This window comes from Malaya genurostris, chromosome 1 (genome assembly GCF_030247185.1).
Source record: "Malaya genurostris strain Urasoe2022 chromosome 1, Malgen_1.1, whole genome shotgun sequence".
Taxonomy (NCBI): Eukaryota; Metazoa; Arthropoda; class Insecta; order Diptera; family Culicidae; genus Malaya; species Malaya genurostris.
Genome location: NC_080570.1, coordinates 52,753,472 through 52,771,665, shown reverse-complemented (window position 1 = coordinate 52,771,665; position 18,194 = coordinate 52,753,472). Strand labels below are relative to the sequence as shown.

Here is an 18,194-nt window from a genome sequence, read left to right as displayed (position 1 = left end):
AGTGTTCTCATTGCCATTGTCTTCCGATATCTTTACGGCCTCAGCTATCTCATGCATTTTTTTTATTTTTCTTGAGTATCTACCTCAATTGAATGACCCGAACGTTCACCATCATCGGTGTATGGAAAACCAGGTTTGAATACATCAAACCAAAAATAAAATTCGATGTAGAAGAGTCCGAATAATACTTTGGGAGCCATTGCTGAGTTTATACCGTTTTTACAGGTTTTTTTAATACAGTTTTGATTTTTTTAAAGTAACTTCACTGAAATGGCTGTCACTTTTTTCACGAATCGAAAAGTTATTTCACGCATAGTCTTTTGAAAGTTGGTACTTCATAAACTTCATATAGATTTAACAATGATAGCGTCATCTATGTGTCAGTCACACGATTTATTGAATTAGGTGTTATGTGTGTTGGCCCTTGATTACGAATTTCCCACATGATTTATATGAGAATAATACGTACCTCCTCGTAAACTTGAAAATCATTCGGAACGCACGCTGATTTCTGTCCAACACGTCATCACAATTGGATTATTTGCTTCAATTTACAACGGCAATTCAAAACTTTTAATCGATAAAAACATCAACTTTGTCAATCGTCTGTGATAATTTGCAATTAAAACAGTGCAACGTTATTATGTTAACCTCCCTCCCGGGTGTATTTGCAACAGTAAAAAAAAATATGCAGATAGCCTTATCAAGCGGAATGCAACAAAAACGAAAATAAACGGCAAAAATAGCATCGGATACTGTTATTGTAAAACCATTTCAACTGGAATTATTCTGTGCTTTTGATAAAGCTGACTCCGTCGAGCATGGCCTCGCCTCCCGAGCCCCTCCGCGCAAGAAATACCAGGTGGTTTATTTTTTAATTCAATCATTCGAAACATCGCGCTTTTCAATCATTATTTATCAATTAATTACAAATCAAATCAATTTTTGTTTTTTTGCAGAAAAATCACCGATCGACAAACCGGTCGGCATCGGTCAGTGTATTTCACTGGGACCATTTGAATCGGACCAAAGCGAACACAAATGGCCAGATAACCAACCACGACCACGTGCGTTCCCGTCCGTAATCGTTCGCAGGGGAGTGCGTTAAAATTTTCCAACAAACTGTCATCGTAATAATTAATTACAACCCCCCGAGGAATGGAAATTTAATAGGCGAAAAGTGAAACCCGTTGCATCAATCAAACTTCACACCCCGGCACACGGCGCTGACGGCGAGATGAGTAACCGGGTAGACACGACACGAATAATATCATGTTTCGGCAATCGAATGGAATGATATTAGGCCAGCATCATAAATAAATAGCACGATGATTCGGGGACGTTTACGAGTTGTAATTGATTTCGGTTGAAATTTGCGTAAACAGCTTAATAGAAGCTTTACCGTGTCACTATTTTGATAACTACGGTTCGTGATGGAATCAAACATCCCGGAATCCTGGCAGCTGATTTGGGTTCACTTGGAGATTTAATTATTGCTATTTAGGGAACCGTAACTATACTTGAAACCGATCAGAAAATTTTGAGTTTGAGTCTTAATTTACAGTAATAATCTATTTTGAAACGACACACCTCGCATTTTACAGATGTGTGTGTAGCACCATGCCTTTTAGTCGATTTCGACATTTTCAGCGGTAACAATGGAGCATGGAAGTAAGTGTATCAACGCATCAAAATTTGGCTTTCGTAGTGCCAAAGTCCGATCTACTCGCACGTCTAGATGGCGACTTCCGGTTGAATCTGGTCGGATCCGCTCTGTAACTAATGCAATAAAAATGATCGGAGAACTGAATTGAGTATCCACTATCAAGATAACAGCCTATGCATCCCAAAATACTGAAGCCATCCCAGCTGACTGTTATGCATTTTATACGCCAACGACGTGATACGCCGGCTGATGTCCACTCAGATCGTTTTGAACCCGAAGTGAAATGATGGATCCATGGTTCATCTATTGTCACATATCAATGCAAAAAATTTGTTTTATTGCTTGAAAACATGACCAAACACTGCTTTCAATCAGTAAGCAAAGCGTTCTCATGGTCTAATGTTCATGCACAACGATAAACATACTGCCTTGCTCAGCTATCTCACGCATTTTTTTATTAGAATTTACAGTAACAATTCGATCGAAATCGATTGTATTTTTCGTGGACAGAATTAAATTTTTTTTTTTATAATCAGATTACAAACACTTTGGATGATGCAAAGTAATAGCCAAATGCCTAACCATATTACAAGTCCAGTTCTTAGTGCAACTCACGTGGAAAAAAACGTGAGCTGAGCAAATAACCATAAGAATTGCGTTCGGTCGTAAACGATTTCCTCGGACGAAGCAACTTTTTTAGGGTTGGGTATTGGACGCAACGAAGCGTGTCTGGTTGGGAAACAGTACCGGGGAATTTTTTTTGACAAAAGTGTATGTAAAAATCAAATAAATAAAAGTAAATATGCGGTTTTTTAAGTGTCTATTTTATGCGAAATTTCAAAGCTTTGCGAATTTGTTTAATGTTAATTTTTTAAAGTTATGCGATTTTTTCGTTTTGTCTTAAAAAAGCACGAAACGTCAAGATCTGGTTGTATCTGGTTGTAACGAAAAAAAAATAGGCCGACTCTGGAATCTATGCCTCATCACTAACGCTCGTACATATATTTTTACAAAAAAACAGTACATCTGGCGTAAAAATCGAGAAAATACAATACATTTTACAGTACGCATTTTTCTTAAAATAGTGAATAAAAATCACCAGCGAATAAATTTGATCAGCATCTTACGAGAAAAACAGATTGAAAAAATGACATGCGAATACAACTATGTGACAAAAACCACGTATGTTAAAAGCCACCGCAGAGACGGGACTCGAACACGTAGCTGGCTCCTATCCGGGTAAACCGTTTTGCCAATTAAACTATCCTGCATGTGAAACACAAGAAAAAATAGTCTAATTGAACAAAGAAACCGAGCATGTTCAGCTGTGCTCGGGCGCCACGGCGTTCATTTGTAGTCATTTCACTATAGCAACCCCTCCGCCAGTTGTTTTAGCCCTCAATTATTCTGTTTTTTTTTGTGATGCGCTCTGAACAAGAATGATTAATGGAAAAATTGTTATTTGCATGTACTTACATTCACATTCGCTACGTGTTGTTATTGTACTTCCTGATGTTTTGTTCTACCACAAATCGAAATTCAATGCGTTAAAGACTTAAAATTTTGTATTAATTTTCCGTGTGGAAATTACAGTACATTTCAGTGTAAAAATACAGTAGCTACAAATTAAAAATACAGTACATTTGAGGGTAAAAAACAGTACACAGTATTTGGGTCGAAGATACAGTAAATACTGTAAAATAAAGTACGGATACAAGCGTTACTCATGACGAATTTCGCGAAAACTCGAACAAATGTTGGCAGTACCTTCACTGATTTGAATAAAACTTTCTGGACTTGTTCACTTTGTCACAAATTGAGCTACGCATCCCTTACCCATATACGAATTAGTTCAAATTTTGCATGGGGACTTTTTTCGAGCTGCTTAAAATTTTGAGCACTAGCGCTTTACGAAATTAGAGGTGATCCCAGAATATTGGCACCCTTATATATGAGAGCGGAAAAAAACAACGTGTTATGTCGGTTACGTCACTTATACCATTATATCTCAGGAACCAGAAGTCGCAGTCATTTAATCTTCGAACTTGATCAATGGCCCAATAGTAGCTTACAAACGAGCCTAAGCTTGTTAAAATCGGTTCAGTCATCTTCGAGAAACTTGCGCGGTACAAAAAACAACGCGTTTTGTCGGTTACGTCATTTATATTTACGTCATATCTCCGAAACCAAAAATTCTAACAAATACTGTTTTCGTATCTAGTACTGATATTTTTTGCTAATATCAAACAACTTAGCAATAAGGTATTCAATGAAATTTTCTCACAAATTGAGTTTCGTTGGAATCTTGGATGCTGAAGACTTTCAGTTTAGTTTAGTTTTCGATGAAAAAATTCAGTTTTAACAAGAAAAATTTTTTTTGTTAGAAAACGTTTTATTTACAAGTGCTAATCTTGTAATGTACAAACGGTTGGTAGGGAACATAACCATCTACCTTGTGACAAAATTGTATGAAAGTCGAAAGTAGGTTTTATTATTAATCGATTTTGAGTTTATAAAGTCAATTTTTATCAGTGTTTGATTCGATAAGGATTTTTTAAGTATTTTATCATGCACCACTCGAATCAGTTTGTTGAGATCAGCAAATGTCTGTATGTGTGTGTATGTGTGTGTGTGTGTATTTGTGTATATTAATGCACTCCCTTCACTTGGCTGAACCAACATTCACAAACTTGAATTTAAATGAAAGGTCTCGTAGTCCCATACGAGTTTCCTGAAATTTCTTCAAATCCGACTTCCGGTTCCGGAGCTACAGGGTGATATGCCTAATAAATGGAATTTTATGCACTTACTTTTTTCAGAGATAGCTGAGCCGATTTTCACAAACTTAGATTCAAATGAAAGGTATTACAATAGCATATTAAATACATGAATTTAATCTTGATACGACTTTTGTTCCGAAATAGGCGATTAATACAAAAATTTTGATTCCAGGAGTTTGTTTTTTCATAAATGAACATGTATCTAACTTTTCTCTAGTTTGTAGATTTTGTCGAATAGGGCTCAAATAATCTAACTTCAGTTATACTGGTGCACACTTTCCGGTTCTGGACGTACCTGAAATAGTGGTTCGATATTCCGATTTCTCAAAGAGTCTGAGCTAGGGATGTAATATCGATCAATTAATCAAGTAATCGATTTGGACTATTGATTGAGTAATCTTTAATCGATTAGTTTGAAACTAATATTTGATTATTGAGCTAATCGAAAAATTCAAAAAATCCCGTAACAATAATCGAATAATTATTCGAGTAATCGATTAATAATTCAGATAACCGATTAAATTTATTCGATTAGTTTGAAAATTATACTCGATTATTAAATAATCGAGTAATTCTAAAAATCCGACTTGCCTAGTCTAAGCCGTTTTTCATAATCTTAGATTCAAATGAAAGCAAGTTCGTCAAAGCATCGTTTAGAGAGACTTCAGTAAGAAGTATAAGAACGTTTGAAAGCTACTATTTCATTGTGGACCCATTTCAAAGGTAAAATAGCTGTGATTTCCGGAGATATAATGGTATAAGTGACATAATCGACAGAACGCGTTGTTTTTTAACTGTTCAATTCTCTCGGATATGGCAGTGCATACTAGCTACTATTGAATTTTGAAGGAACTTCGAAAACCGAATGGTTGCTCCGGTTATGAAGATAAAATAGCATAAGTGACGTAACCGACTGACCGTACATTTTCCATCGGCCGAATTTTCTAGAAGATGACTCAACGAATTTCGATAAACTTAGGCTTATTTGAAAGCAAATTTGGAAGAGTTATGGTGAACATTTCCGGTTCGAGATATGTAATGCTATATGTGTCCTAACCGACAAATCCCAGTGTTTTTCAATACAACTAAATTTCTCGGAAATGAAATAATCGATTTCAAAAGATTCAGATTCATTCGAAAGCTTCTGTTAGGTTGTTAATTTAGCTTCCAATACTAATTATCGAGGATATAATCTAATGTTTTTTGTCTTGTGCACCGAAATTGTGTTCAATTATGCACATCTCACTTAATATTGGAAATACCTCTTATCGCTGTGTTTGTGTTTTTTCCATGTACATGAGTTAATGCACAGATTCAAGAAAACAAGAAATTACTCAGTGCAGCTCAAAGATTTGTTGTTCTCTGTCCAGTTTGGCCTTGTAAGAACTTGTATGCATACCTTCAGGAGAGGCTTCAGTGGCTCATGTTTATGGCTGTTGAAAACAAATGGCTGTCTCAATTGCAACTTTGAAGCGGTTTTATTGACGAATTTGCTCGGCGTGCAGAGGGCCGAATTCGTTTTTTTTGTTGTATTGATGAACACAAGCTTACAACAAATTGTTACATTTGATATATCACATAAGCAGTGCAACCCGTGAATTTTTTCACGAGACGCCACTGTTTTATAGGACGAAGCTATTTTTTAGACATAGGCTCGAGTGAAGCGTGTCTGGTTGGGAAACAGAACCGGTTTCGTTCTGCGCACTATCAAACATTCGAACAACTCTATAGGCAGATAAATTCGGACACTTTTAAACTGACAGATCTAATAGCCAAAAATGAACGAGTTTACCAAATGTAGGATTCTCGGATTCCGATAAAAAAAGTTCTAGTTTTTTGTGGTTTTAATCACAAATTAAAAGTTTGTTAAGCTGGCCTCGAGTTTTGAGAGGCCGAAACCGTTCAATTCTGAAAATCATTATTGTGTTGTAGGTTATAATTTTCGGCTTAGCAGTCTGCTTTTTTTTTAATTAAAACATATTATGTTCGATTACTCCGACGTTTCTACGCTGGGTTTCCATCATCTTCAGGGGATAAATCTAACATAATTTGTTTTAATTTAAAAAAATATACTGCTAAGCCGAAATTTATAACCTACAACATATAATATTCCGTCGAAATCTTCAATATAAAATTATTATTACATTTTATTTGCATTACAATTGTGAGGGAACCAATTATCTTTTGTCAGTCAAGTAGTCTTTCGACGAATGAAAGTTAAAGATGAGAATTTCTCCGGCTTATCCGGAATCTCTTCCTGAGCAATTAACTTATGAACTTACGAATCTAAAAGCAAGATTCGAAACAACCAGCAAGTTTCTTTAAACAATTAAACTCCACTTCTACACGACGATGATTTCCACATCCGTGATACCACGTTTTGCACTCACCAAACAATAACCCAGACGGGATCCCGCAATTCGTTTTTTGCTTATCTGATTTCAGTTAAGACGAGAATGTTTGCCCCGCAACTTCCGAAATGAAATACGCTACCGAAATGCACTCGCAAATTCAAACAAAAAAGAATAAAACGAAAATTTCCGAGTGCCCCGAAAACCAATTCATCCGGCAACTATCATCTTCCAGGCGGTATTCAAATTGTCCCCGATGCCACTCGGGAAAATGACAAGCAGTCCAGCAGACAGAGAGAAAGAGAAACAGGAAGACCCGATGCGAGGTCACAAATAACGAACTACGAAATCACGGATGCCTTCCCATCCCAGATGTTAGCCCGGTATTTGCGCTGCGCTCGAGTGCAAAATTAAATCACCTTTTGAACTTTCAGCCTTCACAGCCCGCACACGGCTGCTAGTAGTCTCTCGTGCACTCGGCGCTGGAAATATCCCTCCGAACGTTCCGCTACTGGTGCACTCGTGGACACTTCCGTGGGAAGACAACCGCGATGATGAAAACTGCTTCTGCATTCATATTCGCCGTTCCGCTTGATTTACAGTTGCATATCTTTCATCACAATTTTTCCCATCGTTGCTGCCGCTACAACGAAGGACGAATCTACTGAATAAATCATTCACTCTTCTTTCCTTTTTTTTGCTTTATTACTATTTTCCTTCAGAATTTCACAGCTCCTTCGGACAAGAAACGAGCGATAGTAGCTAGCTTTGCTAAATTTGTTCTTCTGACTTCTTGCCAACTTCTCGGCGGCAGAACACTTTTCAATTATACATTTTTTACTCCACTCTCCAACGATGATGATAATAATAATAATAATGATTTGCTTTTCTTTCTGTGCAAACCTTCTTCTTCACCGGGGTGCACGAGGATGATAATTTTATTCACCTTTTCCTGAGACACGGCGACCTCACAGGCCGACCGAGCTAGACTGGGACACAAAAACAAACCTGCATATAAAATATTCATTGCTCATCTTCCGACAGACAGACACACTGCCACGAGGAATCGTCTTTTTCTCACCCACCGCTTGCTGGTGTCTCGCGACCGACCGCCGGTGGATTACCAAAGACTTCCAGAAGCAGGTGATTCCAGGCGGCTTCAACTTTCGCACGGAATGAAAGAACAACACGAACTTTAGTTGAAGAATTAATACCGAAACTTCTTCCTATTGTTAGCGTGGAACAGCGCACCTCAGCTACCGACGTGAGAATAAGGACCAAATCTCAGAAGGTGCTCGATAGAACCACGCCACGAATCAACTAAGTTTCAACTTAAACCGTGTTTCCTCGCGGCTTTTATTGTCGCACCAAAGCCTCGGATCCGAAAACCTCAGACAACACAATCACCACAGCAAACACACACGGTTCGTGTGAAAAATTTACGCACTTCACCAACCAATCGCCGGAAAATTGTACCCCGTCAAATTTAACGCTTCGATAGATCATCCAATTGTTATTTTTTTCCTCCTACCACTTGGGCCTCGTGACAGGGAAAAACACTTCTTCCGAACGGAATTTGCCCATTTTCACCAGATAGACGATACTGCCACGACCAGGATCTGGCTATCCGAGCGTGCTTTTTCACCGTGAGAATTTTCCGATCCAACTCGAACGAAATCGCGTCGTCGACTGAACGAACTCCGCTATCGACGAAAGGTGCCCGGCGCTAATGTGGGATGTAGATTTGTAGAAGAACTCGAGTGTCATATCAAAACACACTGCTCTCGACGTTACCACCACCCACCGCCATCGCAACCGTCGTCCTCATCAGCAGTAACAGCAGCATAGCCAACAGGATACCGGAACGAGAAAGGTCCCGCAAACTCTCTTTCTCATCTCAAGACGATTGGACAACGTGGGGCTTCAGCCTAACTTTTGGATCGGAGTGGAACGAATCGCTCCCATTCATAAAACAGTTCGCTCGAACGATGCTCACTCAATTTACCATCGAGATCGGTGGGCATAGTTGCTACCAACGGTTGAGCTACTCTTGCGCATGTGTTGCATGAGAAGGACTCTGTTGCAGACCGAGAGGGGAAGATTTGTTTACGAAAATTTCGACCGTTGTCATTTTTCAAAGAACTAATTCTAGCACAATATAATGTTAAGAAAATCAAACATATAAATTTCCAATCGTTTAATTTAACTTAAAAAATTCGACATATTTAAAATTATTAACGTGGAGGAAATCATTCGCTGTAATGACAAAACAAGCCGCCGAGAGAAACACTTTCAACAAAGCCGCTCTCTCACTGACGGCGTTATTTGCGCATCAAGCCGCCCTTAGACAGGTGAACCTCCCCTTCGAAGTGGCGGCCGTAATAAACATCGCATGAACACCCGTATTCGTCTTACAGGAAAAAACGTACGTTACAGTTGAAGCTCAACTGCCTCGTTTGAGCCTTATATTTCAAAAGCTATAAGAACTGAGCACGTTGTTTAAGATAAGACTTTGTGCATTGACTTAGAGTAAAACATTTATTTAATCTTTAAATTTAAACTTGAATCTTAAAATTATAAACTATAAACTATAAACTATAAACTATAAACTATAAACTATAAACTATAAACTATAAACTATAAACTATAAACTATAAACTATAAACTATAAACTATAAACTATAAACTATAAACTATAAACTATAAACTATAAACTATAAACTATAAACTATAAACTATAAACTATAAACTATAAACTATAAACTATAAACTATAAACTATAAACTATAAACTATAAACTATAAACTATAAACTATAAACTATAAACTATAAACTATAAACTATAAACTATAAACTATAAACTATAAACTATAAACTATAAACTATAAACTATAAACTATAAACTATAAACTATAAACTATAAACTATAAACTATAAACTATAAACTATAAACTATAAACTATAAACTATAAACTATAAACTATAAACTATAAACTATAAACTATAAACTATAAACTATAAACTATAAACTATAAACTATAAACTATAAACTATAAACTATAAACTATAAACTATAAACTATAAACTATAAACTATAAACTATAAACTATAAACTATAAACTATAAACTATAAACTATAAACTATAAACTATAAACTATAAACTATAAACTATAAACTATAAACTATAAACTATAAACTATAAACTATAAACTATAAACTATAAACTATAAACTATAAACTATAAACTATAAACTATAAACTATAAACTATAAACTATAAACTATAAACTATAAACTATAAACTATAAACTATAAACTATAAACTATAAACTATAAACTATAAACTATAAACTATAAACTATAAACTATAAACTATAAACTATAAACTATAAACTATAAACTATAAACTATAAACTATAAACTATAAACTATAAACTATAAACTATAAACTATAAACTATAAACTATAAACTATAAACTATAAACTATAAACTATAAACTATAAACTATAAACTATAAACTATAAACTATAAACTATAAACTATAAACTATAAACTATAAACTATAAACTATAAACTATAAACTATAAACTATAAACTATAAACTATAAACTATAAACTATAAACTATAAACTATAAACTATAAACTATAAACTATAAACTATAAACTATAAACTATAAACTATAAACTATAAACTATAAACTATAAACTATAAACTATAAACTATAAACTATAAACTATAAACTATAAACTATAAACTATAAACTATAAACTATAAACTATAAACTATAAACTATAAACTATAAACTATAAACTATAAACTATAAACTATAAACTATAAACTATAAACTATAAACTATAAACTATAAACTATAAACTATAAACTATAAACTATAAACTATAAACTATAAACTATAAACTATAAACTATAAACTATAAACTATAAACTATAAACTATAAACTATAAACTATAAACTATAAACTATAAACTATAAACTATAAACTATAAACTATAAACTATAAACTATAAACTATAAACTATAAACTATAAACTATAAACTATAAACTATAAACTATAAACTATAAACTATAAACTATAAACTATAAACTATAAACTATAAACTATAAACTATAAACTATAAACTATAAACTATAAACTATAAACTATAAACTATAAACTATAAACTATAAACTATAAACTATAAACTATAAACTATAAACTATAAACTATAAACTATAAACTATAAACTATAAACTATAAACTATAAACTATAAACTATAAACTATAAACTATAAACTATAAACTATAAACTATAAACTATAAACTATAAACTATAAACTATAAACTATAAACTATAAACTATAAACTATAAACTATAAACTAAAAACTTAAAACTGAAAACTATAAACTATAAACTAAAAACTAAAAACTGAAAACTATAAACTATAAACTAAAAACTATAAACTATGAACTATAAACTATAACTTAAAAGCTAAAAACTAAAAACTAAAAACTAAAAACTAAAAACTATAAACTATAAACTATAAACTATAAACTATAAACTATAAACTATAAACTATAAACTATAAACTATAAACTATAAACTATAAACTATAAACTAAAAACTGAAAACTGAAAACTATAAACTATAAACTATAAACTAAAAACTAAAAACTGAAAACTATAAACTAAAAACTAAAAACTATAAACTAAAAACTAAAAACTAAAAACTAAAAACTAAAAACTAAAAACTAAAAACTAAAAACTAATAACTAAAAACTAAAAACTAAAAACTAAAAACTAAAAACTAAAAACTAAAAACTAAAAACTAAAAACTAAAAACTAAAAACTAAAAACTAAAAACTAAAAACTAAAAACTAAAAACTAAAAACTAAAAACTAAAAACTAAAAACTAAAAACTAAAAACTAAAAACTAAAAACTAAAAACTAAAAACTAAAAACTAAAAACTAAAAACTAAAAACTAAAAACTAAAAACTAAAAACTAAAAACTAAAAACTAAAAACTAAAAACTAAAAACTAAGAACTAAAAACTAAAAACTAAAAACTAAAAACACTAAAAACTAAAAACTAAAAACTAAAAACTAAAAACTAAAAACTAAAAACTAAAAACTAAAAACTAAAAACTAAAAACTAAAAACTAAAAACTAAAAACTAAAAACTAAAAACTAAAAACTAAAAACTAAAAACTAAAAACTAAAAACTAAAAACTAAAAACTAAAAACTAAAAACTAAAAACTAAAAACTAAAAACTAAAAACTAAAAACTAAAAACTAAAAACTAAAAACTAAAAACTAAAAACTAAAAACTAAAAACTAAAAACTAAAAACTAAAAACTAAAAACTAAAAACTAAAAACTAAAAACTAAAAACTAAAAACTAAAAACTAAAAACTAAAAACTAAAAACTAAAAACTAAAAACTAAAAACTAAAAACTAAAAACTAAAAACTAAAAACTAAAAACTAAAAACTAAAAACTAAAAACTAAAAACTAAAAACTAAAAACTAAAAACTAAAAACTAAAAACTAAAAACTAAAAACTAAAAACTAAAAACTAAAAACTAAAAACTAAAAACTAAAAACTAAAAACTAAAAACTAAAAACTAAAAACTAAAAACTAAAAACTAAAAACTAAAAACTAAAAACTAAAAACTAAAAACTAAAAACTAAAAACTAAAAACTAAAAACTAAAAACTAAAAACTAAAAACTAAAAACTAAAAACTAAAAACTAAAAACTAAAAACTAAAAACTAAAAACTAAAAACTAAAAATTAAAAACTAAAAACTAAAAACAAAAAACTAAAATCAAAAAACTAAAATCTAAAAACTAAAAACTAAAAACTAAAAATTAAGAACTGAAGACTTAAAACCAAAAACCAAAAATTTGAAATTAAAAACTAACGACTGAGAACTAATATTTATGAACTAAAAAAAAGAAAACTAAAAATAACAAACAGACAACCAAAAATATTAATGAAAAACTACGAATTAAGAACTAAAAATTAAATTTAAAAACTAATAACTAAAAACAAGAAACTAAAACATACAAATTTAGCACCACAATCTACAAATTGAAAATAAAAATTTCAAAACACAAAACTAAGAACTAAATACTTAGAATTCAAACCTTCAACTGAAAACTACAAATTAAAAACTAACAACTAAGATATAAAAACAAAAAATTAAAACGTAAAAAATTAACACTAAATACTACACATTGAAAGCTAAAACTTAACAATATGAACTAAATACTATAAACTAACAACTATAAACTGAGCACTAAAAACAAAAAATTAAGAACTAAACACTAAAAACTATAAGTTAGGCACTAAAAATTATACATTAACAACTAAATACTACAAATTAAAAACTTTTTTAATTAAAACTGTGGACTAAAAACTAAAAACAAAAAACTGAAATCTGAAAACTGAAAACAAGAAACTCAACTTGAAAATTGAGGCATGAATATAGAAATTGTTTCAAATTGCAATTTGAAAACTGAAAATTGAAAAATGCAAATCGAATATTTCTAATTGAATATGGACAATTGAAAACATTAGATTGAGGCTAGAAAATAGAAAATTGGAAATTATTATCCTAAAATTGATATGCAATTTAAAATAGAAAACAGAAAAAAGATAGTAAAAAACCTAAAACACAAAATATAGAACAGAAAACAAAAAAAGGTAACAGAAAATATATAATAAAAAGCGCCCCTCGGCAGAAGACCTAATGGTTAAAACCGAAGCGAAACAAATTTATATATGCAAGACAGAAAATAAAAAAAGGAAAACAATAATTGGAAACAGAGAACAGATCATATAAAATAGATAATGAAAAATGAAATATAGAAAGCAGAAAAGAAAAAAAAGAAAATAGAAAAACACATAACAGCAATAAGAATACAGAAAACTTAAAAGGAGAAAATAAAAATTGCGAACAAAAAATATAAAGGAGAATAGAAAGAAGAAAAAATAGAAAAAAAATAAATAGAACAAAAAGACTAGAAAAATACAAATACAGAATATAATACGGAAAATAACAATTCGAAAATATATATAAAAAAAACAAAAAAATAGCAGATCGACAACAGCACAAAAAAAACAGGAAGAAAATAAAATATATTAAAAAATAATAACAGAAAATAGAAATAAAAAGTATAAAATCTAAAATAAAAACCAGAGAAAGAGATAATAGAAAAGAGAAAACAGAAAAATCGAAATAAGAATAAAAGAAATAGCAAAAAGGATATGGAAAACTCAATTTAAAATTCAAAACCCAACCCCGCACTAAGGGCCAAGAAATTGTTCTGGGTCGAGAGACGAATGACCACGATGTTAAAGTCGAAATAAAGAAAAACTGAATATAGAACATGGAAAATTTAATTCAAAACTCAAATCAGAAAATAAAATATGAAAAATTGATAATATGAAATAGAAAGAAGACAATAAGAAATTGAAAATAGAAAATGGTAATCTCAAAATTGAAATCTAAAAACGGACATCTTAAAATTCAAAATGCAGAATGCAAAATGCAAAATGTAAAATGTACTGGAAGAAAAATTGGAAATTGAAAACTGAAAATTGAAAACTTAATACTCAAAACTAACAACTACAAAGTTTGAAGTAAATTCTAAAAACTAAAATGGAAAAACTTGAAAATATCAAATAGAAAAGACAACAGAAAACAGAAAATAAGTTTGTGAAAATCGGTTCCTCCGTCTATGAGAAAAGTTAGAACACATATTTTCTTTTTTTTGCTCATTGTACCCCATAATTCCCGAACCGAAAGTCGGATCCAAATAATATTCAGGAATTTTGTATGGGACCTCAAGACCTTTCATTTGAATCTAAGTTTGTGAAAATCGGTTCAGCCATCTCTGAGAAAAGTTAGTGCACTTATTTTCACAATTTTTTGCACATTTTACCCCATAATTCCGGAACCGGAAGCCGGATCCAAATAATATTCAGGAATTTTGTATGGGACCACAAGACCTTTCATTTGAATCTAAGTTTGTGAAAATCGATTCAGCCATCTCCGAAAAAATTTAGTGCAAAAAAACGTTACATACACACATACGCACATACACACACACATACATACACACACAGACATTTTGCTCGACGAACTGAGTCGAATGGTATATGACACTCGGCCCTCCGGGCCTCGGTTCAAAAGTCGGTTTTCACAATGATTGCATAACCTTTCTATATGAGAAAGGCAAAAAATTGAAGAAAAAAGTAGAATATAGAAAAAAGAATACAAAAAGTAGAACATATGAATAGGAACTAAAAAATAAAGGGTATGAAAAATAGTAAATAGAGAATGGAAAACAGAAAATAGAATATTGAAAAACGGAAAATAGAAAGTTGAAAATTGAGAATTGGGAATAAAAATAGAGAATGAAAAATAGAAAAAGAAAATAGAAAATGGAAAATAGAACAGCAAATAGAAAATAGAAAATTGAAAATAGAAAGTGGTATGCTCAAAATAGAAAACTGAAAGTTGAAAATAGAACATAGTAATTAAAAATAGAAAATAGAAGATTTAAAGTTCAAAATTCAAATAAACTTGTATTACTACGAGATTCGACAACATGTAAATATCATATCGATGTTCATAGTTGTGCTGTTCTTTGTTGAAATGGAAATGATTCCCTGATCAACTAGACCACTGCAATTTCAGGCGTTGCAGAATTCAACTAACAGCAAATGAAATTGATGTTATGGTTAATAAACAGATGGATCTCAAATACTTATGATCTTAGTATTATGTATAATAGGAATTGGGATTCGAACCCTTATAAATCCTATAAGTATCAGCAGCAAGAAACGCATGAGTCCAGAATACGAATGATAAATATTGGGAATAAATGAACTATGAAATATTTTGTTTAGAAGTAAAAACCCTTCAAAACAAAATATTTCATTACTAATCAAGGAAGTGGTTGGAATGTAATTGAACAAAGTTGTTGGTTCGCTGTTTAGACGATTCTGACGGCAAGCTTTATCGTAGAAATAATGCGTAGTAAAAGTAGGCATTGTAAATTTGTTCAAATTTAATCTACATTTACGGAATAGATAAATAAACAAATTTGAAAATTTGATCCATTTGTGCGAATAATTACAGCGTTGGAGAATAATTACAACAGAACAAGATACTATTCGTCAAAAGAAAAAGGTTTACCGAAGACAGAAAGTCTTTTTGTAAATCCAACAGAAAATATTTTATATCAATTCAATTAGCTGCTCAAGACGGAAAATATTGAACTGTCAAAAATAAATCTGGAATCTAACACCGACAACAAGTAGGCACCTATCAATCTGCAACCGGTAATAATAATGCAATTTCAAAAAGTAAGAATTCTTCCACTCAAACATCAACTTCAACAATAACATCCATTAAAATTTGTTCTCGGTTACTAACACAAGTTCTTTGTCGGATAAAAAAAACGCATAGCTTTATCCTTTACGAAAATTCCCGTTCACCCCAAGGTTCTTTTATTTAGATAACATTAAAACGTCATTTACTCCGACAGGTAGATCGTGCCCGACAATGAATATTCTCTACCATCACGAAAAACCACTTCCAATCCACGGGTCCGTGGGTCAGATGTGTGATTGGAAAAGTGAATAAATATTTCAATTCACTGTTTTGGCACGAACGGCCGTTGAATCGGTAATAAATGGCACAGGAATCTCGCGATAGGCGAAACCCACAAAAAAAAACTAACGTACATTCCAGCAAACGATGTTTTAAACCAACAATCGCGTCGAATAAAGTGTAGCGAACAGGACAAAAAATAGAAGAAAAAAAGAATAGCCTGCGCACCGTCACTGGGAATCGGGGAATCACACTAACGGTACCCGTGCACCCGTGACGGAATGGGGACACATTTACGCGGGCAACTCGGTCCCGCTACCATCGTTTTTCCCCTCCCACCTCAGCGGCCGCACTTTCGGAGTCAATCTACCCGATGGTCTGTTAATTGAACTAAATTAAAGAGAAGGTCGTCACAATTGATGACCCTGTCAGTGAGCGTCTGTGTCGACGATTGCTCACGGTATTAATTAGTGATTCCGGAGGCGTGGGTCGATACCGGGCATCACACGCTCAACCGAATCAATCGTGCACCCAGGTTTTGCTGTGTGAGTGTGTTTCAGCGGGAAGGTACCTTCGCTTCACACCCGTTTGCTTATTGTTAGAGTTTGGGACTTTGGGATACCAAAAAAAAACTTTGCTCACACACATTAGTCAACCATTTTTCGACATTTTTTCTTTTGTTGAACGGCAGCAAACTGACTTCCTGAAAGCCTAAATTTATATGTTGGAAAATTTGTTTCACCAATGTTGTGAACTGAACAATTAATCCAAATCAACCACTAACACATAGCTTCGATACTGAACGAAAACCGACTGATTTACCTGCTATCTCACGAACTGTAAACTGTTTGAAATTGACTCATTTGTTTGGTGCTCTTACTGGTGCAATCCGAAAACGATTGTCAGTAGGTCAATCGTATTTACTCTCAATATTCGATCATCAACATTCGAATATTTAATTTAATTGAAGTAGATGGTCATGCAAAATTAAAAATTGAAAACAGAAAAGTGCAAATTAAATATGACAAACTGACAGGTGAAAATTGAAGAACAAAAATTGAAAATTGAATACTCAAAACTAAAAACGACTAAGTTTGAAGTAAGAACTAAAAACATGAAAAAAGCAAATAGAAAAAAAAGAATTAGAAAATGAAACATGAAAGAGGAAATAAAAAACAGATATTAGAAAATAGAATATGTAGAAAAGAGGAAGTATAAATAAGAAATAGAAAATAAAGAGTATAAAATAGGAAAAAGTTAATAGATATTAGAGAATAGAAAATTGAAAACGAAAAATAAAAAGATGAGAATTGAGAAATGGAAATTAAAATATATAATAATAAATAAATGGAACATAGAACATGAAATAGAAAATAGAACATTAAAAATAGAAAACTGAAAACTGTTCTGATGCGACATTGAAAATAGAACATAGTAAATGAAAAATAGACAATACAAGATTAAAATTCAAATGAACTTGCATTACTGCCTGATTCAACAACATGTAAAACATTCGTGCCGTGACTATCGGATCGATCGGACGTAAATTCTGCTTTCTCCAATCGCGTGGTGAATTGTTTTATTCCGTTATCAAGGTCATTCCGTATTCTATTGTGTGCATCAGTGCGGTCGAGTGATAGTTCTAATTAATCCGTTCTCAAGGCCGACTGTGAGCTTGTGTAAAGCAGCACTGCGTGTGGTACCGTTAGCCAGCGCCAGCGCTGGGCGCTGCGTATATATCGTTGTACATTAGAAACAGTGATAAATATATATAGT

At 31.7% G+C, this 18,194-nt stretch overlaps 1 protein-coding gene across 5 annotated transcripts in view; it reads right to left on the bottom strand.

The window, feature by feature from the left end:
* The window catches only part of LOC131439540 (cadherin-87A), a 764,232-nt gene that overhangs the window by 526,639 nt on the left and 219,399 nt on the right, over window positions 1-18,194 (bottom strand). The window contains exons 1-2 of one of the 5 annotated variants that reach the window (XM_058610682.1): window positions 7,883-8,481; window positions 7,217-7,805 (exon numbers count right to left, since the gene is read on the bottom strand). The exons of 3 other annotated variants lie outside the window; for them this stretch is intronic. In XM_058610682.1, coding sequence (XP_058466665.1) covers window positions 7,217-7,370 — 154 coding nt within the window. In that variant the 5' untranslated portion in view covers window positions 7,371-7,805; window positions 7,883-8,481. Of the gene's footprint in view, window positions 1-7,216; window positions 7,806-7,882; window positions 8,482-18,194 lie in introns of those variants that run through there. One more of the 5 variants, XM_058610691.1, reaches the window with a different exon arrangement.